Genomic DNA, 22,063 nt, shown 5'->3' with positions numbered 1-22,063 from the left:
GTGTGTGAAATAAGAATGCAAATTCCACCTTATCAAAGGCCTTTTCGGCATCCAATGAGAAGGCCACTGTAGGTTCTATATCATTCCTGACCTTCCACATTATGTGTAGGAGTCTGCGGATATTATCAGCTGAGTTTCTCCCCTTCACAAAGCCCACTTGATCTGAATGCACCAGAGTTGGTAATACATCTTCTATTCTATTCGCAAGTATCTTTGCCAATACTTTTTCTTCCAAATTGCTCAGGGATATAGGTCTATAGCTTCCACAACATTGAGGGTCTTTGCCCTTTTTCTGTAGTAATGTAATAGTGGCAGATCTCAAGCTAGTGGGCAAGCCCCCCTTTAACAATGAATCCTCATATACTTTTAATAGTCTCGGAGCGATTATATCACTGAATTGTTTGTAGAAATCGGGAGTAAACCCGTCGTCTCCTGGTGCTTTACCCAATTTAAGGCTGTTGATTGCCGCGTGTATTTCTTCTATCGAGACCCCCCCCTCCATTGATTTTACCTGTTGTTTCGATAATGACGGTAATTTGATTTTGTCGAAGAACGCGTCCATTTTTAGCTGATCCACCGCCTTCTGTGGGGTATACAAGTCCTGGTAGAAGCACCTGAAAACATTATTAATTTCCTTTTTGTCTGTAATGATCTTGTCATCTTTATTACGAATCGAGGATATAATATTTTGATTATGCATTTGTTTAACCCGATTCGCTAGTATTTTACCCGCTCTCTCCCCTTGTTCATAATATCTTTGGTTGGTCCTAAATAACGCATATTCAGCCTTCTTTTGATATATGTTGTTCAATTCGTATTTGGATTTGCTTAGGTTTCTCCACGTTTCTGGGTCTGGTCTCTGACTGTGCTGTTTCGAGAGTATTTTAATTTCCTCATCTAACGCTGTCATTTTTTGTTTCTCTGCCCTTTTTAGTATCGCACCGTATTGTATGAGTCGTCCTCTCATGTAAGCTTTACATGTGTCCCACATTATGCCACTATCATCTATTGACCCTTCATTTAGTTCCCAAAATTCCTTAAATATAGTTCTAATGTACGCACACGATCCTTCATCATTTAACATCAGGTTATTGAATCGCCATCTCCGAGATCGTTGCCCTTCTTCCATGGATGTGATCACTAAATCAACCGGAGCATGGTCAGATATTACAATGTTCCCTATCCCAGTACTCGCCACCTGTTCTACCAGTGCGCTAGAGATCAGGAAATAATCTATTCTAGAGTATGAGGAATGCGGGTGAGAGTAAAACGTGTAGTCTCTTTCTTGTGGGTTCATAACCCTCCAAATATCCACTAGACCCAATTCCTCTATCAGAACACCAACCGCCAGTCTCCCTGTGTTGTCAGCGGTCCTGGGTTGATACGATCTGTCCATCAAGGTGTTCCCAACCAAGTTGAAGTCCCCCCCTATGATTACGTTGCTATTCCCTATTTTCCTGACCACCTCACATACCTCATGGAAAAAGTCTGAGGATGACCCGTTGGGCGCATATATATTAGCTAAAGTAGTCCTCTGTCCCTCTAAATCAGCATCCAGTATAACCCATCTTCCCTCATCATGTGAGAAACTATTGTGCACCTTTAGGTCTAAGTTTTTTCTCACCAATATTGCCACCCCCCTCTTCCTAGAAGAGAACGTACTATAGTATATTTGTCCCACCCAATCCCTTTTAAGCTTGGCCGACTCCTCCTCATCCAGGTGCGATTCCTGAATTAGTGCAATATCTGTCTTTTTTTGTTTCAAGAACGTCAATATCTTTTTCCTCTTAATGGGATGATGACATCCGTCTATATTCCACGATATTATTTTAATCAGCCCCATATTCCTCGTACTGCATCTCCCCTGTGCAATCCAGGACGTATTCTAGTGCCTGAGACTGTGAAGATATATATACAATAGTATAGCATACAATGAAATAAAAAAGAACATGTAAAAAAAACATAAATACATTTCCCCCCCCCACATTTACCCAAGCTACGTTCGATATGACCCCAGATAGAACAGTCGTACCGAGTGTGAGATCGATACTCACCCATGCACCTCGGTCCCCCTCGACTAACAGAGGAGTGCATATGGCACAAGGCAGGTTGCCCAAAACTGTGCCCCTACTATCTTATATACCCTGATGTAACGTATGGCTCACACTGTAATCTATATACAGTGCGATCAATTCAACTGAACTTGACAAAACGGTAACGTTTCCAACAATTAACATTTGTATATCTCTCAGATATATATTGGTATATTGTAACTTCTATGACATAGCCATAATGGCCTGTGGTTCATTTCGTTATATTTTTCCTGTATCCATCCGGGATATTTCCCCTCCCACAGTTTTATCATATTCTCCTATCTATTGCCCTCTATTCTCATTACACATTTTTTTTTATTTTTTTTTCAATCCCTTTTTTTTTATTTATTTTTTTGTCTTTTCCTGCATGTCGTCCCCCGGTCCCCGTTTTCTTCCCACTGTCTGGCAGGTAGACAGCCGCATTATCTCCTTTCGGTCCGGGTCGGTAGTCGGGTTCACCACGGTGATCTTGAATCCACGTTTTGCCATATCCGCCGTCGCCTCCGCCGCGCTCTGGTACAGGCGGGTGCCATCCTCGTAGAATACCCTCATCTTCGCTGGATACGGTGTCTGGAACTTGAGATTCTTCTCCTTCATTATTCTCTTGGCCTCGGCATATTCTCCTCGCTTCTTCAGTATTTCAGTGGGGAAGTCATGGTCGACATAGAAGCGATCGTTGCCACATGAGACGTTCTTCTTCTGCCATGTTCGGCGTATTATCTCTTCCTTCATTTTGTAACTCCCAAACTTAACCACGATTGACCGTGGCTTCAGCTGTGGGTTGTTAGGCCTTGGGGCCAGTGCCCGGTGTGCTCGTTCGATACGAAGGTCCATGTCATGAGGCAGTCCGAGTGCGTCCTTAAACAAGCCGTCTAGAAATCCATGCATGTCTTTTCCCTCTTTCTCCTCCGGGATACCATACACCCGCAGGTTCTCTCTCCTCGTTCTGCCCTCTTGGTCGAGCAGTTTAGCCTCCATGTCGGCCTGCCTCTGTATCAGTTTTTTTATTAAAACCGTCGCCGCATCAAGCACATTTTCATTTTCTCCGATTCTCCCCTCCGTTTCACCGAGCCTGTCGTTCATTTTGTTCATGTCATTCCTTATCTCCCGAAACTGACGCTCATTGTCTTTTCTGAAGTCTTTGAGCTCGTTGTATATGTTCAACAGCGTGGCTTCTTGTTCACAGTCATCGTCGCCATCTTTTCCTCCCGTTACTTCGTCATTCTCTGCCATTCCGTCGTCCTTTTCAGTTGTAATCGTCGTCGCCCTACGTCTCGTGATAGCCCCTTCTGTCATCCCTATTAAATATATACCCTGGTGTTGTTAATAAATGTTTCCCGGGGCTAACTCATTTTGCTGTCGGGGAGCTCGCGAGTTAAGCAGCCATGTTCTTCCGCGGTCAGACCGGAACCTTACTGACATTGTTAAACATTCAACTCATTTCACAATTCGTGTTACTCATTTCACCTAACGTTATAACTTCTAACGATAGTGTTTTCGGTACTTTTCACAGTGTACTGACCTGAAAGCATAGGACATGATCAAGAGGAATGAAGACACGTGTTGCTCAGTTTACTCCAGAAACTCCTCTGGCGTGAGAGGGCGGAAGCCGTCACCTAGGGGGGCCTGGCGCATCACCTGAACTACTTGGTTCCGCTCTTAACTTCCTGTCTAATCAATTCTCCATCTCACAGTCAATGTGAACTTTAGTTAATTATTTTGACGTATAGCTGGTAATATAAAATTTACCATAATTCTTCTAATCGTGTAAATTAGATATAAACAATTGCAAAGATTACACACGATTATGCACATATTCTTGAGGATACTACACCTACATCTGATGAATACATTTTAGAGGGAAACAATGACATATAATATGGAGAAAAGTTTTCTTTCTTTGCCGATTGAGTTAACTGAGAATCTCTCAATTCATTCTTAGATATTAGGGAAATAACCCGTACTGTCATTGACGAGGGCAGCCAAATGTCCATGATAAATAAATGGCACTAAAAGAATGTAATTTTCATACTTTAACTATTGTCCATATAAAGAACATTATACACTCCGGGCAAGTGGATGGTGTTATACACTAATCTTTTCAGCATTTGAGTTCCACCATAAAATAAATAAATAGATAAATAGGACACACATCTCCAGAGTTAACAGTCACTTTCTCCTGTGTGTGTGTGTGTGTGTGTGTGTGTGTGTGTGTGTGTGTGTGTGTGTGTGTGTGTGTGTGTGTGTGTGTGTGTGTGTGTGTGTGTGTGTGTGTGTGTGTGTGTGTGTGTGTGTGTGTGTGTGTGTGTGTGTGTGTGTGTGTGTGTGTGTGTGTGTGTGTGTGTGTGTGTGTGTGTGTGTGTGTGTGTGTGTATGAATGTGTGTTCTATAGCTGCCCAGTCCAGTCGACTGTTCCGGGGTTTTCCCAGGGACCTGTTACAGTCTCTGGCTGAAGAGAACATCACCTCCAACTTCCACAGCTGGAGCCTCTCACTGCAGGTGCTGTACACTCCTCTATCCTGCATTACAGTGGTAGCCATTTTAGAAGTCCTCCATCCTGCATTAGTACTACAGTGGTAGCCATTGTATAAGTCCTCCATCCTGCATTAGTACTACAGTGGTAGTCATTTTAGAAGTCCTCCACCCTGCATTAGTACTACAGTGGTAGCCATTTTAGAAGTCCTCCATCCTGCATTAGTACTACAGTGGTAGCCATTGTAGAAGTCCTCCATCCTGCATTAGGTTAGGTTAGGTTTGGTTTACTTTATTTGTTCAAGGGGGACAGTGTACATTAATAAAACATTTTACAGATGTAAATGCACCCAATTTTAGCCAAAAGGCTAATTTCCATTGGCAGTATCCCTGCCAGAAGGTACAGGCTAAAATCCTGTGTAAAAAAAGGGTTAGCAATAAAAACAGAATAAAATCAAGATAAATAACATTAGAATAAAAACACAACAAAAGCACATAGACATACGATAGGGATACAGGTCACAATACAGTCATGGACACAAGGACAGAGCACATCATGACATATTAAGAGACCCAGACATAGACAGACGCACCATATCCACACACACACATACACACACAGACACCTCAGTGTTAACCCTGCACTTGAATGAATGGTATGATGTGGACACTCTAATTGTTTGAGGAATTGAGTTCCATTGGTGGGATGCTCTGTATGAAAAGACGGCCTGGCCAAATACACTTTTTTTTAAAGGGATTGTACAGTCCCCCCTTGCCGCACCTCTAGTGTTCCTGGTTGAGGCAGATTGAGGTTGATGAAACCGGACAAAGGAGGAGGAGCCAATCCACACTTTATTTTAAAAACTAGACAGACGTGGCGGCTACGTGGCGTAGTGGGCAAGGCGCTTGCCACGAAATCTGGAGACGCTGGGCTCGCCTGTTCGAGCCCAGCGCTCCACATTTGCTTTCAGTTTAGCCATTTTAGAAGTCCTCCATCCTGCATTAGTACTACAGTCGTGGCCATGGGAGAAGTTCTCTATCCTGTACTGTATCCTGCATTAGTCTTACAGTGGTAGCCATGGTAGAAGTTCTGTATCCTGTACTGTATCCTGCAGTAGTACTACAGTGGTAGCCATGGTAGAAGTTCTCTATCATGTATTGTATCCTGTATTAGTACTACAGTGGTAGCCATGGTAGAAGTTCTCTATCCTGTACTGTATCCTGCATTAGTACTACAGTGGTAGCAATGGTAGAAGTTCTCTATCCTGTATTGTATCCTGCATTAGTACTACAGTGGTAGCCATGGTAGAAGTTCTCTATCATGTACTGTATCCTGTATTAGTAGTATTACAGTGGTAGCCATAGACATCCCCTATCCTGCATGTTGTACATTTTCACCTTTGATTATATCACCACCATCTGGTGTATTGGTGTATTGTAGTGAGACACTAGCACACCAACATATAATTGTGGCAAATTCTGTCTCTATAATGTGATTTTTGTGTATAGTGCCACCCTATGGCAGAATAATACAAACCTTGGTACACCTCTTCCCCATCGTGGAACAAGCACATATTTCATGTTTGGTGCTAAACAGACAAAGTGTTACTTACTTCCTATTTCGTAAAGGTTTCATGTCTCCATTGTGGAAAATAAAGTTTTTTGAAAATCTGGGACAGACTGACCATAAGATCTACTGTATTAAGAAAAAGGCATCTTTAATCTGTCATTCTTGAAGCACACTTTACTCTTCTCCTAAAAGTAATGTAACCGTTGTGTCTTTGTGCAGAACTACAGTCGTAATGCCAAGCTGAAGAGATTCTACAAGATCCTGTCCACCAACAGCGATGGAAAGAAAGAGTTCATCTCCACCATGGAAGGTACTGTTCTTGACTGCATGGGTACAGATGGGTCGTACCAGTGTTTCCACTGCGTTTAGTCAGTGCCACCACAGCAAGAACATTGACACCATTGCTGATTAAAATGTGTCATGGAATATACAGTATAATAAACCATTTTAGCACAACAACCAGCACTACAACCAAAACTGTTGGTTGTAACATGTGACAAAGATGTACGTTTTGTCAAATCATTGAAACCAGAACCAAAAATAGATAGAAACTGAATTATAAAAAATAAAAAATAAATGTGCCACTCTCTATCACCAACTGATATAACACAATAGTGATTCTACCGTTCATGAATGTTTTCACATTTGCTGTTCTTGGCTGTTCTAAACAGTGGTGTCTGGTAGGACATTCCCGGCAAAATCATCCTGCACACAGGAAGTGATGTGTTTTACGTCACCAGCAGCAATAGCTGTTTATTTGGAATGAATAGAAGACTAACTCAGCAGTTAGCGTGTGTGAGTGTGTGCGTGTGTGCGTGTGTGCGTGTGTGTGCGCGTGTGTGCGTGTGTGTATGTGTGTGTGTGTGTGTGTGTGTGTGTGTGTGTGTGTGTGTGTGTCAGGGCTCCAGACTAACTTTTTTCACCACCGTCCCAGAACCGTCCCGAAATACAATTTTAACCGTCCCAAAGTGAATGTAACGTCCCAAAAATCAAATGTTGTTTCTTTACTTTGGTTTTGTCGTCTATAGTTGTTATTGCCATAAGAAACACCATTCAGAGAAGGGGAGAATAAATTGATTTAGTCAAAAGGCTCCCAGGTGGAAAGATTTCACAAGAATAATTATGATTAAAAATAAATATATATATATATATAAAAAAAAGTGTTTAACAAGGTGCTAGTATAGGGATATTTGGTCACGGTGCTGTTATAGTCAACCAATTGGAGCCATGTTGATTATTCCTTCCATAGGAAAATATATTTAAATGTATTTGTATTTTATTTCGTTTGAGTTTTTGTTATTACAAATGTGTGTGTTTATGGTTGAAAATGTTAGAGATAAATAAAGATCAAATCAAATCTAACTGAATAAGTTATCCCTCTTCTAACAAGAAAGAAAAACATAGTTTAGCTTTAAACTATATAATGTCATTGCGTCCAGACATTCCACCTTTGATAACTAAAGTAATGACACTTGACTAGTAATGAAACATGTCCCTTAGATCGCGCTGTCCTCCTGGTCGATATTGATAACTGCTGCTAAATTCCAGCGGGCCCTCCTCACTGAATATGGATTCATTGTGTAGCTGAAGTGAAGTTTGCCTATAGCCTGTCGTCTATTTCTCCACGTTCGTTTCGATAAATGTAACGTTATGCCAATTAACTCGCAATGGTAGTAACATTACGTGTTAGTATAGAATCGAATAGAAATCCTTTAATAATCCCGAGGGAAATTCGGCACTACAGAGCAGACTATGTATCGCTCACATTGAACAACAATAAACATTTAGGTCAATAGGACTAAAATAGGAATAACAATATAATAATATAAAAAATAAGAATAAAATAGTGTGAACTATGGATTAATCAGTGGCAGTCTGATACGTTAGTCAGTAACGTTAGCTAGCAATAAGCAGCTATAACTAGAACGCGTCGATAACTGTATACAGTTCCATACAGTTCGCGGTTCTTGTACAGTGGTCTCGTGCCGTGCGACTGTCAATTACCAGCTGTCATTCACTGTGTCAACCAGGGTTAAATACCAGTGGAGAAAGCCTAGGTAAGAGAGATTTCCCTCACTCATTTGGGGTGTGACGCTGCTGCAACGCGACTGGCTGATGAGGTGGGTAGGAGCTTGATGCTGGATTAGCGTATGGCTGCATTGGGAGGCGGAGATAGTCATTGGATTTGGCAAATCACGCTACGTTTAGACTTCAGTGAACTCTGTCAATTTAGTCAGCACGAGACATTCACCATTTGACAGCAATATATGCGCGCACTGACAGTCGGCCAATTGACATTTCCTGTGAAAAAAAAAAAATCCTCTCCGTCCCGTTTGCGTCCCAGCAAAGATTTCTGTTCGTCCCAAATCAATATTTGATCGTCCCCGGGATGACGGGACATCGTTAGTCTCGAGCCCTGGTGTGTGTGTGTGTGTGTGTGTGTGTGTGTGTGTGTGTGTGTGTGTGTGTGTGTGTGTGTGTGTGTGTGTGTGTGTGTGTGTGTCTGTGTGTGGGGGGGGGGGGGTGTGGGGGTGTGTGTGTGTGTGGGGGTGTGTGTGTGTTCAGATTCAGATTCCTTTATTAAGCCATTTGTGTAAAACACATTGGTAATTGTTGCGGCATTACAGTGTATGCATTTTTCCATAATTTTTTCCACAGTAACAACAACACCAACATAGACACAGGACACACACAAAAAACAGTGCAGTGGAGGATTAATAATTTACATACATATATATATAAAGTGTAAAGTGCAGAGTTCCAGTAAAGACCAGTGCAGTGCAGTGTCATTGTGCCAGTGTCACTTGGGGGCGTGGGGGGGGGGGGGGGGGGGCTAAGGCATTGATCAGCCTGGAGGCTGAGGGGAAGAAACTCAGTCTGTGACGAGCTTTCACAGCCTTTGGGATCCTCAGCCTTCTCCCAGAGGGGAGCAGGGTGAAGAGGCTGTGTCCGGGGTGGGAGGGGTCAGCCATGATCTTTCTTGCCCTCTTCAGCGCCCTGGAGTCGTGCAGGGACCTGAGGAAGGGCAGGGGACGCGTGAACACTTAAGGCAACCAGGTGTTAGATCCTGATCAATCTGGCCAGTATCACGTCTTCTTGTGTTATCCTCTCTCCATCCATTCCTCTGCGTTGTGTACTTTTAATGGTCCTGACGTCTCATATACTGGCTGATACAATCCTTATCTCTCCCCGTTAGTGCGATCCGCAAACCATAATAATTCTCCACCTTCGTAAGAATTCGACATTTTGACACAGCGTAATACCTTACAAGGGAGAAGCGTTGTTTATTGATATAAACAGAAGCCTCAGCCCAGATGTTATCCGATTGTATTTTCATTGCTATCGTCTCTGCTGTTATTCAGTCCAATAGTGGTCAGGCCTGGTCGTTAGCCTGAACCATCCTCGTGTTAGCCGAAGCTAATGATGATGTGGCATTCCCCCCCCCTCAGGTGAGAGTCTCTTCTGGTTTCTTCCCTCTTAGTCTCAGTCAGATCTTAGTCTGCCCTTAGCCGCTCTTGGTCTGGCTTACACCCGGAAACACTGTTAGATTTATAGGACCTTCGCCATAGCAACGACGCCCCGCCCCTCTTCTGGTTGTCATGCGACGTGCTGTCATGACAACGGCTAATAACCTTTCACACATTTCAAAACGTTTCATTACTGTCAAAACCTCCATCGCGCTCTGCCTCTGTGTCTCCTGCCACGTTATCTTTGTTGTGTCTTAGATCGGAATTCAAAACATTCACCCTGCTCGGTCAGTGTGCTGCTATTCAGTGACTCCTGCTCGCTCTGAAACCTCTGGTTCCACCACCGTCTATATCATCCCGTGATGATAATGGTATTACCCTCTTAAAGCTTGTCTCTATATATCAGTTTATAAACCAAATATACATTGAAAAAACACAGTTTTCTCTCACAGGGGACAGCCGATCACCCTCTCCGCGGAGCGAATCACCCGCTGCAGCTTGGCGAGATATTTTGCCGCTGCAGCAGGGAACCAGGAGATGATGGAGTGGGTGAGGATGGACTCAATGATGGCCGTGTAAAATTGGGCCATCATGGTCCTCGGCAGTTTGTATTTTTTCAACTGCCGGAGGAAGAACATCCTCCCCTGGGCCTTTTTAAGCAGGCCCGTGATGTTAAGCTCCCATTTCAAGTCCCGGGAGATTGTCATGCCTAGGAATCGGCATGACTCCACGGAGGCCACCTGGGTGCCTCCCAGTATGATGGGAGGGGGCAGGGCTGCTTTCCTCCGGAAGTCCACTACCATCTCCACTGTCTTTTGAGCATTGAGCTCCAGGTTGTTGCAGCTGCACCAGCTTTGCAGCCTCTCGATCTCCCTCCTGTAGGCCGACTCGTCCCCCCTGGAGATGAGACCCATCATTCCATTTGGACTGTGGGGGGTGCTTAATGTCTGAAGAAATCGACTGAAGGCTTCATGTCCTCTGCGAAAGCATGCAATTGGTCCACTGCAGGGCTGTACAGTGCGTCGCATATTGAGCCTAAAAATAGCCTGTGCGAATAGAAACAAATATTTGGGGGCACCCTTGCGAGTACTGATTTCAACCCTTTCATTCGCATTTCACTCAGGGCTCCAGAGTGCGAAAAATCAGTGCAGTGCGACTGAATATTTTCCCTTGTCGCACTGGTGCAGCTCCCAGCAGGTCTGTCTGTCTGTGTGTATGCGTGTGTGTGTAGCGTCTTTTCCCCTGTGGCCATGTGCGTTCTCAAAAAAAGAATTGGTATAAAAAAATATCTCTGCCTTTGATTGGCTCTAACACGTCACGTGCATTCTGCAAAGACCAGCCCCGATCTGCCTCTGATTGGCTCTGATCATCACCCTGCCATTATTATTCGCTGAATGACTGGATAAACAAAAAAGCCATGTGAGCATCAACTTTCCGAATTGAAACGATAAAAAAGCACAGCGTCTCATATAGGGGTGGGAATCACCAGAGGCCTCACGATACGATACTATCACGATACTTGAGTCACGATACGATAATATTGCGATACTAAATATATTGTGATATGCTGAGTATTGCGATATTAATATTGCGATATATTACGATTTATTACCTTTTTTCAACTGCAAAGTAAAACTTTGTCTTTATCTAATAAAATAAAGTTCAGTCTGTTCATCTCACTTCAATCATTTTTATTGCAGAACATGGTATTTTCTCAAGCAGACAGATGTAAACACTGTAATCTGTGTTGCATGTACCTGACAAACTGAACTGTTTGTATTACAGTCATATTCCAACTTAACTGAATGCACATGTGTGCATGTGTGTGGACTACTGTACTATTACAGGTATTGAAATTAACAATGCAACTTCCTTATACAAAAAAATATATTATACAAAAAAAAAATTATGAATAATTTAATATCGATACTTGCCGTCCCTGTATCGATACAGTATCGCCACGCAAAGTAGTACTACGTATCGATTTCCCCCCCCACCCCTAGTCTCATACTGGTTTCATAATACAACGTTTCCGAAATGGACGTTTGGAAGTGTGTGCAGTGATGCTGATGCTTTCCCAGCAGAACACAAGCTGCTTAACTTTACACAGGTATGTTATGCACGTTAATTAAGCTATGTAACGTTAGAGCGCAGCCCTTTAGCTTTAGCTTGCTAACGTTAAGATAGCAGGAGCCGTCGGCCAACAAAGTTGTTTCACCAAATGTATTCACAAAATGGATTATCATTCAAACGTTATTGAAGCCTCCCGTGACCAGTAAGTAGGTACTACTACTCAACCGCAGCAATGTGCGCTATGTGCCTAAAGTCAAGACTCGACAGTACTGAACTAGAAAAAACCAGAGAGTAAATCAAGTATGCAGGAATGAGGCATGGACGGAAGTGGCCATTTTTCTAAATAAAATACCCGAAAGACTATTAATATTTAGGAGCAAATTGTTTGCATGATTAAAAACGATTGTTCGAACGTCCGTTCGAAAAACCCTGGCGAATGTTCGAATCCCAAAAACAGGCTTGGGGACAGCTCTAACTGGAGCTGAGCTGAATGTGTTAAAATAGACATAAAAAAGTGAAGGATTGGACTTTGCGAGCTAACTGTAATACAATGGGTCTCATTCTCCAAAATGTTTCAAAGAGTTCTTTTGGAAGACTTATCTTGGAACCACTGAGACAGAATCAATGACAAGTTCACTCTGAGTCCCGAACGTGCTGGTAATATGTCTTAAGTGGCTGAAACGGTCGCACCTGTGACAAGATCTGGTACCTGCTTGGCGAATGGCATTCTGTCTTAAACTCGAAATGCGCGTACCCGTCTAGGTCATTTGCATACAAACCACGCCCCAGACACTCCTTATAAGGCAGTCAATATGGGCAGTGTGCAAATCCTCGCTGAAATGTCAAAGCGAGGCTCTGAGACGAGAGGAAGTGAAGGCGCACCCGTTGCAAAGCAACAGCGAAAGACTTCACAAACGCTGAAATAGAGGTGGGGAACCCTTGTAAACAAGACAAACGTCTTTCTCTGATCTGCATCCCCTTAACAATTGTGTGTATTGAGCTGTACTGTATTGTAAATTCTCCAATCTGTTAATAAAGTTTCCATTAATTAATTCAGGTACTGTTATCGGGAGTGGAGACGTATAAGGGGGTGCTGTTCAGTAGCGGCAGCTCCGGTTACAGAGGGACCCATAAACGGGAGGCATGGGCCCAAATCACGAGAGAGATGAACGCCGTGTCCGGCGAGGGGCGCATACCCACTTTGCTGTTCTGGAGGATGTACGAGTCGTGCGCACCTCCTGGGAAACGGGCGACGACGTTCAACAGCTGGTTGTTGGCGTCGCAGATGACCTAATAATAAATAATAATTATAAATTCAATTTGAAGAGAGAAGCTATATAAAAGAAAGGGTAGATATAAATATATAGTAACACAGGAAAAAAGAAAAAACAAGTAAGATAAGAAAAGGAAGCAAGGTGCTGTCCAATTGGATGAAGTGGTAACAAGAGAGTTAACAAAAAACAGAAACTAGAAACATACCTGTACATTGATAGAATGGTACTGCTTCCGATTAAGGTATGGGAACGGGTCTGGGGAGGGTGCCAGGATGCGCACGTGGGTGCAGTCAATAGCGCCGATGATGTTTGGCAGCCCAGCGATGGCATGGAATGCCGTCTTCACTGGGATCTGCTCTTGGGCGGAAAAGGGGAATCTGATATACTGTGTGGTCAACTCCACGATGCCAGCCAAGACCCGTGGGAGGCAGCGGCTGATGGAGGTCTGGGATATGCCCACCCTGTCTCCTAGCTCCCTCTGGAATGTTCCAGTTGCTAGGAAGCCCAGGGTGGACAGTACCTGCACGTGCGGTGGCACAGGGTTGGAGCGTCTGGTCTGGCTCCTCAGTGGTGGCTCCAGCGTCTCGGACAGCTCCATTAGCACAGGTCTTGGCAGCCTGAAGCATCCCAGCAGGTACGCGTCACTCTCGGCGAAGAGATCAGCGTGGTCCCTGTACTGGCGCTCCCTCCTCATTGCGCATTCGTATCGAGCGTGATTATTCTGGACGTTACCCATAATTGTGTGTGTAAGCCTAGGGTGCAGAGTTGACCATTTAAGCATAGCATGATTAATCACTGTTAATTGGATGCCATTGCCAGGGTTCAATGTATATGATTGCTGTTCAAGTCCACCTGCAAGGTCAGGTTTATTTGTCACACGCAACATCATACCGGTAAGATGAGCAGTGGAATGTTTATCCACTGGCTCTTATAATGTATACAATAAGCAAATGTCCCAAACTATAAATAAGAACAACAATAAAATGATAACAGAATTATGTAGCTGATGTATTTATTTATTCCAAGTCATTTGCAGTGTGTGTAGTGCTATTATTTATTTTTCCGACATCAAATAACGTAATTTCTTATCGTACAAATATTGTCATATTTATTTTAATTATGATTAAGTCATTAATTCCAAGGAGGCCTGTAGCGTTGACATGAAGGAATCACTATGAGAACACAGTCTGTCAAGTTAATAACATTTTCAATTAGTCAATCAATCATAAGAGTGCTCCTCAGCACTCTTAAATCTGCTCTCAGCCACGGTCAAATCTGATCTCAGGAAAATTTGGGGACTCGTGCTCCCAGCCTTAATATGTCTTAAATGGGCCGAAATCTGCCTAAGAGGACATTTTTTGTCGTAAATTCGTTCGGGAATGAGACCCATTGTTATTTTCTACAATAATTTACATAAAATCTTAAGAAATTACTAATGTGTATGGGAACTGACAAAAAAGGTAAAAAAAAGCAAAAGGCGCTGTGAACATTTTTAGGTGCACCTAAATTATGTGCTGGTGCATGGTAAGCAGCCAGATCATTGCTGTAGACTGTGGTGTGTTTTGCCAGTGTGTTTAAACCACAGGAAAAGGGTGAAGTGTGTGGGCCTGAACTTCTTCTTTTAAATGCTTTATTTTCTCACCAGCCAGTTATATTTTTCTCCTTACCAGTTGCCACCTGTGTTTACCACAAGAGAGCGTTGTTTGAGTGTTTTTTGCTAATCCATTCCAGTTATTGCCATCAACAGCAGAGCAGCAGATACTGACTATGAACACTGTTATCAATTAAAGAAGACATGTTTGCAGCTGTGGTAATACTTCAATTGGTTCATTATAAAAGATACAAACCTGAAAACAAAAGCACTTGAATGTTAAATAAAAGGACCACAGTAATGAGGCAGGAGGAACATATTTCTTTGCACTATAATGGTGAAATTGTTATTTAAAAAAAGAATTCCCCTAAAAAGATTCTGTGCCCCTAAATTTTTCATTTCACCAATTGCATTGGTTGTCAGTTGACTACGGCTCCTTTCGATCGATTAGTCGACTAGTCGAGGTCAGCCCCTACTCCTGATATTGATCCCTGGTTTATACCTAAGACCAAGATATTGATCCCTGGTTTACACCTAAGACCTTTAAATTAACCCATGGTTTATACATAAGACCTAGATATTGATTCCTGGTTTATAACTAAGACCTAGATATTGACCCCAGGTTTATACCTAAGAGGAGATGGGTCATTTCTGGCTATTGGTGTCTTTTCAATGTGCTAACCTTTGGGGGGGAAATCATGTTTTTTTGCGTTTTTTGAATTATATCAGGTAAATAACATGTTTAACCTTCAGGTACTTGTATTGGTAGAGCTCAAGCACTTAAATAATAATAATTATGGGTGGATTGTTCAGCCATCGACCGTGAGAGAGTTCCACCTGTTAGGGACATATACATAGCTATTGCAAAGTGTTAATAATGTAAATATTCAACAATACTTAGCTTTTCTTACACCTTATGTGTCCCTTATTCTATCATATATATATATAGTTAGGTTATGACTATAACCAAGTTCTGTTAACACTTAGTGAACGCTCAGCGTTTCATTGCATATATCTCGCTTCAGCATATATACACTGAATAATTTCACAAATGTACCTTTAAATGCCAGCATTCATCTGGCCACACCCCCATCCGCTTACCTATATAAGCAGGGATGGTGCCACACACTCATCTCCTTCCCAACAAATTTCACCACAATGAAAAATCAAGGGCCGCAGTGGCGTCTAGACGCTGAGCGTTCACTAAGTGTTAACAGAACTTGGTTATAGTCATAACCTAACGTTCTGTATCACACTAGCTCACGCTCAGCGTTTCATTGCATAATAGGAGCTGAGCGGGAGCTAGAAGCTCGACAAATGTACCCCGCTGAGGCCCCCCACAACCATCAGATCAGGGAGGACCGAGCCCCCCCGACCCCCCCTAATGGAGGGCACCCCCCCTATTGGGGACTTCACGGGAGGGCGACGGACCCGACCGTGCGAAGAGGCACTCAAGCAACTCAACGCACAGGGTGAGCAGAGCGTGGCTTGACCCCACGACTACACACACGCACAACCCGCATGCCACCCGGGAACGAACGGAGGGAAAAACCTCGTTACTGCCCCCAGAATCACGGGGTCAAGGGCAAACCCAACCCCGTGGCAAGGCCGTAGCAGCGGAGCGCGAAGGAAGACCCAGACCCACCAAAGGGACTGGACCCCCTGGAACGGGGGCCCGGAGAAGTCCATGATGCCAGCATCAAGACCCCACCAGGTGGGCACTTAGTGACCCCGCCCCCCACATCGCCAGCGTATTCGGACAAAGGCCCCTCAGCCGAGCGGGCCCTGTCCCCCCAATAGTACACCACCTGGCACACTGACCCTGCAGAACAGGCAGTCAGCATGGCCGTAAGCACACAAAAAAGGTTAACCAACGGAAGCAGGCAGCGCACCGGGGAAAAACCAGGCAACAGGCTATTAACCCTAGCCTGGAGACTGCGGACGAGACAGGCGCCAGAGGGGACAGCTGAAGACAGCCGCCCCGGCGGAAGGAGCGTAAGCTGGCGGTGTTGCATGACCAAGCCTCCATTTAAAAACCCCCACCCAGGGGAGCTCCAGTAGCTCACCGCGTACCTCGAACGCTATTTCGGCGTCGGGGACAACCGTGCGCGTCACGGATCTGGGGTACACGAGTTCGACTCCCGGACTCGCCGTATTTTCTCAGAGTGTCTTTCCCCCGATCTATACCCCATTCAACCTGTTTCTGTCGGTCATGCTTGACCAGAAAAAGCGATAAACGCTAAAAGAACCAGCTGACTGGTCAAAAAAAAAAAAAAAAAAAAAAAACCCACCCAGAGGGGTTGAGGCAGAGAAGACTGACACGATCGGCAGACGTCATGAACGTGCAGGGGCACCCTCAAACGGTGAACCCGGGAGTTGACACTGCTCCAACACACCAGGGAATCAACCACCTTGGTGTTACCCAATGCGGTGGTTGTTCCTATAACCCCTCAAGAAAAAACTCCAAAACACACCTGCGGGTATACACCGGCTATACCGCAGTACAAGTGTTTCAGTTTCCAAAAAAGGGTTAACCCAGGCCTACGGGTCGACGAAACATTACTTCGGACCGGGCCTGGCGATACGGGAAGCACAGGGTCACCAGAGGAGGTCAAAGACCATCCCAACAGGCCCCTCTTCGCCATGCGTGAGAGAGGAGCGAAAAAGAATGGAGAACCCGCCCCTAAGCACACCGTACTTGGTATTCCCAGGCGGTCTCCCAACCAAGTACTAACCAGGACCAACCTGTGTAGCGGCCGAGATCTGACGAGATCGAGCGTGTACAGGTTGGCATGGCCGTAAGCCATTACGACAGTGCTGAGTAAAAAACGTACCCAACCAGGGTCTCCATAGTGCTTAACCCTGTGACACCCGGACCAACCTGGCATTTTTCCCCCTGAAAAAAGCCCAAGTCCCTCAGGGTACCAGAACAGCAGATCTGCATCCCCGGCGGACAACGGGTTCAACTGATCCAGACCAGCGTGACCAGAACCAGTCCCGTGCCCTAACCACGCCGACATGCCTACTCCAGGAGAAAGGGCAGATATGCGTGTTGATCTTAACATGAAAAGAAGGCGCCACCCAGACGTTCGGGCGAACCGCGCCCGGTGGCCCACCCCCAGGGCGTGAGACCCCTCTACATATGTTCAGATCCATTCCGTCATCATCCCCCAGACATGAACGAGAATCCGTCGATAACCAACCCAGGTCGTGGGATGTGGTCGTCGGAAGAGGAAAAACCTCCATCTCAGTTGCTCTATAAAAACGCTGTTTTAACCTCAAGCAACCAAGGCGTGCCAGTCAGTCGCCTGTTTATAGCGAGCTAGCACTATACGTGCGTCGGGACACACCCACATCAATGAACAGGCTATTTAGACCTGTCATTGAATCCCCAAGGCACCCAGGGGAACGACAAGAGGGGTGTGACACTTCCTAACTCCAACTATTTTTTTAATAAAAAAGAAGGAAGCACCAACAGTATGTATCCCAGTCTACACAGCCGGGGGTAAAAAAAATTCACATTTTTACATCCCACCACCCTCCCATAGGAAGGAGACGGGAATCCCCAGAGAGACTTCCCACGCGAGCTGTACAGATTGAAAAGAATATATTGCACCTTGAGCCATGTAAAAAATTGGTTTTTAGGGCTCTCCGGGGAAGAGGCACTGAACCCATACACACTCAATAATCGAATTGAATCGAATACATACACAATAGAATAGGACACCTTCTAGAGGGTCCACTCACTTTGACAATCTGAGGAGGAAGGCTCTGTACTCTGATGGAGGCTCCCTCACATGGAAGGAGGAGTCCGAACTCACAGAAGGCCCGAATAGGCGCTTGGTGAGGAGGAGCCCTGACCACCCCCCCGAAACAGATCCATCACATGGACCTGAACAGCACACGGAAGTCCTACCAACAGAGACGCGCACAGTGACGTACTCTATGGCGGGGGAATTTCTGCGGTGCACACGCCCAATATTCCAGGCCATGGGACCAGGAAACTCCCTCCCCCCCCCCACCCCCCCCCCCCCCCCCCTCACCCCGTAACGTGCCGAACCGCAACGTGACAGGAACCTTGAAGGACAGGGGGTGTACCCCTGACCAACAGAAACAAGGGGGAGAGGAAAGGTTACCAGTTCACCCCTTTACGACCCCACACCCATGATACGATGTAATGACAAAAAGAGAATATGACATAGTCATAGTCAGCTCTATGAAGCGTTTGACAGCTTCACACAGCGCATGAGCTAACCTGCTATCTGATTTTTACTAAGGAAAAAACACAGAATAGAGAGGGCTCTCTAAGAGCCCCGGTCCAACATACACATGTGCTTCTGTGGCCAGTCCAAACCAGTTGTAGGTCACATGACACACACAACCCATCATCACATGGCAAAAACACTCTACAGAGGAACGCCGTTTTTCATAATGAGAGAATACATAATTCTCGATTAGTATCGGCCACAGGCCTTGCTAAGCACACACGACAGCGACCAAACAATCTTTTCTTTTAGAAAAATAAAGTTTCTCCAGCAGTCATAGCACAACCTCAGCAATCAAGCTAAGGGTTACATCGCATCCCTACCACACAAAGACACAATGTAGTGCAACAACATGTCTGATAGGAGGATGAAGAAGTCCCCAGGGAACCGTGGGGAAAAACACAATCCTCCTACTTTACCCTTAATACGGCCAGTTAAAACAGGAACCTGTTAATATGTGAACACTCTGTTCATTGTCATCACAGGCTGAGAAAAGAATATTCTTTCACTCATTTGTCACTAAGCATAGCTTCATAGGTTAGTTACCTTAGTTGTGAGTACACGGTACATAACAACACACATGATGTTTCTCACACAACAACCAGATCATTTTCACATCTGTAACAACAACCCGATTTGCCCTGAGAAGCTAATTACCAGTGACAAGACAGTTCACACAAAACTCGCGTCGTATCCCAAATGCATTGCAGCAACACACGTTTTTGGAAAACAGCGTTATTTACAAAACATGTAGAAGGTAAAGCCGGAAGACGCGTATAAGGTCTGGTCAAACCTTTGTCCTACCCGGAGCGTAGATCAGCGAAGTGCAGTCTCAAGACACCGTAGAAACACAGCCATCCTGTGTTGTTCGATCTGGGCAGCGTCGCCGCTCCACCCGTCGCTACGGTCCCTTTTGTTGACGCAATCCTTGCCGTCCTGGCTCAGGGCAGGGTCGACGAACATCCCCTGTCAAAGATGACGTCGTAGTCAAGAGTGTAAAACATGTTATAATCAAAGCACGTTCAACAGAGTAGCATTAAGCTAACGGCCGCTCCAACCGTCGGTCGCTACTGCCCCTGCTCGCGAGACGCAGAGCGAACGGCGCACACGACCAGAGGGGAGCTCGCGGCGGCGCGCGAGTAGCCGGAGCTACCCCGCGCTGGCCTTGTCCGATAGCAGCAAGCTAACGTTTCCTAGTGATCACAACAGGCTAGCGCCGCAGCTAACAGCTGACTGGCTAACAGTAGGCCCAACCTCTGTAGGCCACGCAGTGATCCCAGCAGGCTAACGCCGCAGCTAACAGCTGACTGGCTAACCGTAAGCTAAGCAGCTATCACCTGAACTTGTACACAATGATATAACACTCACCCAGACAGGCCGCCGTTCTGAAACCCTCCTCACTTTTTAAGAGAAAAGAGAAACAAGATGTCAATACAGCTTTACAACAGTGATTTTACCAACACCCGACGGAGTCAGCACAATACCAAACTGGCCTGTGTAGCTGACTTGAACATAGATCTTCCGCTATCGAACATCTTATGCACATATCTCCTCGTGAAGGAATACTCTCATTTGGATATGAAAGAAGGGGCTACACAGTGACAGAGAGATACCCACTCGTCCAGAAAACACAGGGATCACCAGTGTTAATGGTCGCGGCCCACTAGTTAAAACTACAATGGTCTTCAGACCAAGGTCTTCTGTCGCCTAGGAGGCTGAACAAAGGACCCTAGCCTGGGGCCGGTTTTCATAAACATTGTCAATTAGCCCCCATAGCACTAACAGACAAGTGAAGCCTGCCAGCAACAGTACTCACCCAACCTGAAACCCACCGCTTCTCACAACAGCGGCGCGTCCTACAGTTCAGCTGTGGCCTGAAAGGTTTCACCCCAACCAACACAGCAAGGAACTGCAGTTGAGAAGCATGCAGCGGCGTGCTCCCAATACGAAAACCGGTGGAGGTTTTAGAATGATCACCATCTTCCAGACACTCCAGTGACGAAGACAACATCGCCGTATTTTCTCGAAAATAGTGAGAGAGAAAATAAAGATATGATGTCAACGTATCTCCTTGTTCTTCCTTTCCTTGTAAACATTGCTTTTCCAGTCAATATTTTTCTCCACGTCAAGTGGGCATATGAGCAACACGTTGCTTGTGATGAAATTTGAGAAGGAGATGAGTGTGTGGCACCATCCCTGCTTATATAGGTAAGCGGATGGGGGTGTGGCCAGATGAATGCTGGCATTTAAAGGTACATTTGTGAAATTATTCAGTGTATATATGCTGAAGCGAGATATATGCAATGAAACGCTGAGCGTGAGCTAGTGTGATACAGAACTATTTCTGTTCGCTTTTCTATCTGTCTCTCTCTGTCTATGCCTCTGTCTCTTTGTGTCTGTCTGTCTGTGTCTCTCTCTCTGTTTGTCTCTGTCTATCTCTGTCTGTCTCTCTCTGTTTTTCTGTCTCACATTCTTCAATTTAGTTTCAGGTAAGTATGACAAGATTTCACTTTGTATTATGTTTCAGGCATTATATTGTCTTAATAACTGTAATTCATTGCAATACTTGTCTGTAGTGGGCTTCTGTCCACTAAAGATGTATAGAAGATGGCAGATACCATCATCTGCAATCCCAATGTGAAGGACATTTATGCCTATGGTGTTTGTGGAGAGTGTCAATTCACTGCTGTTCCTTTGGTTAGGCCTGTGACAACAGATCATATTGGTCTCACTCAGTGATCTACTGAGGTCAATAAAAAAAGAAAGTCTGGTGTGACAGTCAAAAAAGAGATGATGCTGACAGAGGATAAAGCAGTAAACCAGTTACAAGATCACTTCAGTGAGAATTATGCCTGCAAGTACACTAATGAGGTTCAGTCTGTCCACTGTCAGCAAGCCACCCTCCACACTGGTGTTCTGTCCTCCCAGTCCCCTCTGAGCTTTTGTTCCATCTCCCCTTCTCGGAGGCACGACCCATCGGTTATCTGGGCCCACCTGTACCCGGTGCTGGATTTTACCTTTTGTTTAGTGCTTGAGGCTCTTCAATCAGGTGCAGTACCTGACTGTCAACATACCAGCTGAGATCTCTGCGAGGCCAAGTCCAGAAGAATTTGTTGACACCATTTCGATGCCGTAGAGGAAAACAACATCCAGGTGAACTGCATGGTGTCAAAAAATTCTTCTGGCCAAAATGCCTCGCAGAGATCTCAGCTGGTATGTTGACAGTCAGGTAGAGCATTGGTTGTTATACTTGTTTTG

At 45.0% G+C, this 22,063-nt stretch overlaps 1 protein-coding gene across 1 annotated transcript in view; it reads left to right on the top strand.

Annotated features, from left to right (window-relative positions):
• Positions 1-22,063, top strand: part of LOC311229653 (gamma-glutamyl hydrolase) — a gene marked incomplete at both ends in the record, with an annotated part of 196,343 nt that overhangs the window by 163,868 nt on the left and 10,412 nt on the right. Inside the window, 2 exons of the mRNA XM_084315730.1 lie at positions 4,486-4,592; positions 6,355-6,445. Of these exons, the coding sequence (XP_084171856.1) occupies positions 4,486-4,592; positions 6,355-6,445 (198 nt within the window). The remainder of the gene's footprint in view (positions 1-4,485; positions 4,593-6,354; positions 6,446-22,063) is intronic.

Source organism: Notolepis coatsorum (assembly GCF_963971535.1).
Source record: "Notolepis coatsorum genome assembly, chromosome: 6".
NCBI classification, from domain to species: Eukaryota; Metazoa; Chordata; class Actinopteri; order Aulopiformes; family Paralepididae; genus Notolepis; species Notolepis coatsorum.
The sequence above is the reverse complement of the archived record's forward strand: the minus strand, read 5'-3'. Positions and strand labels throughout refer to the sequence as shown.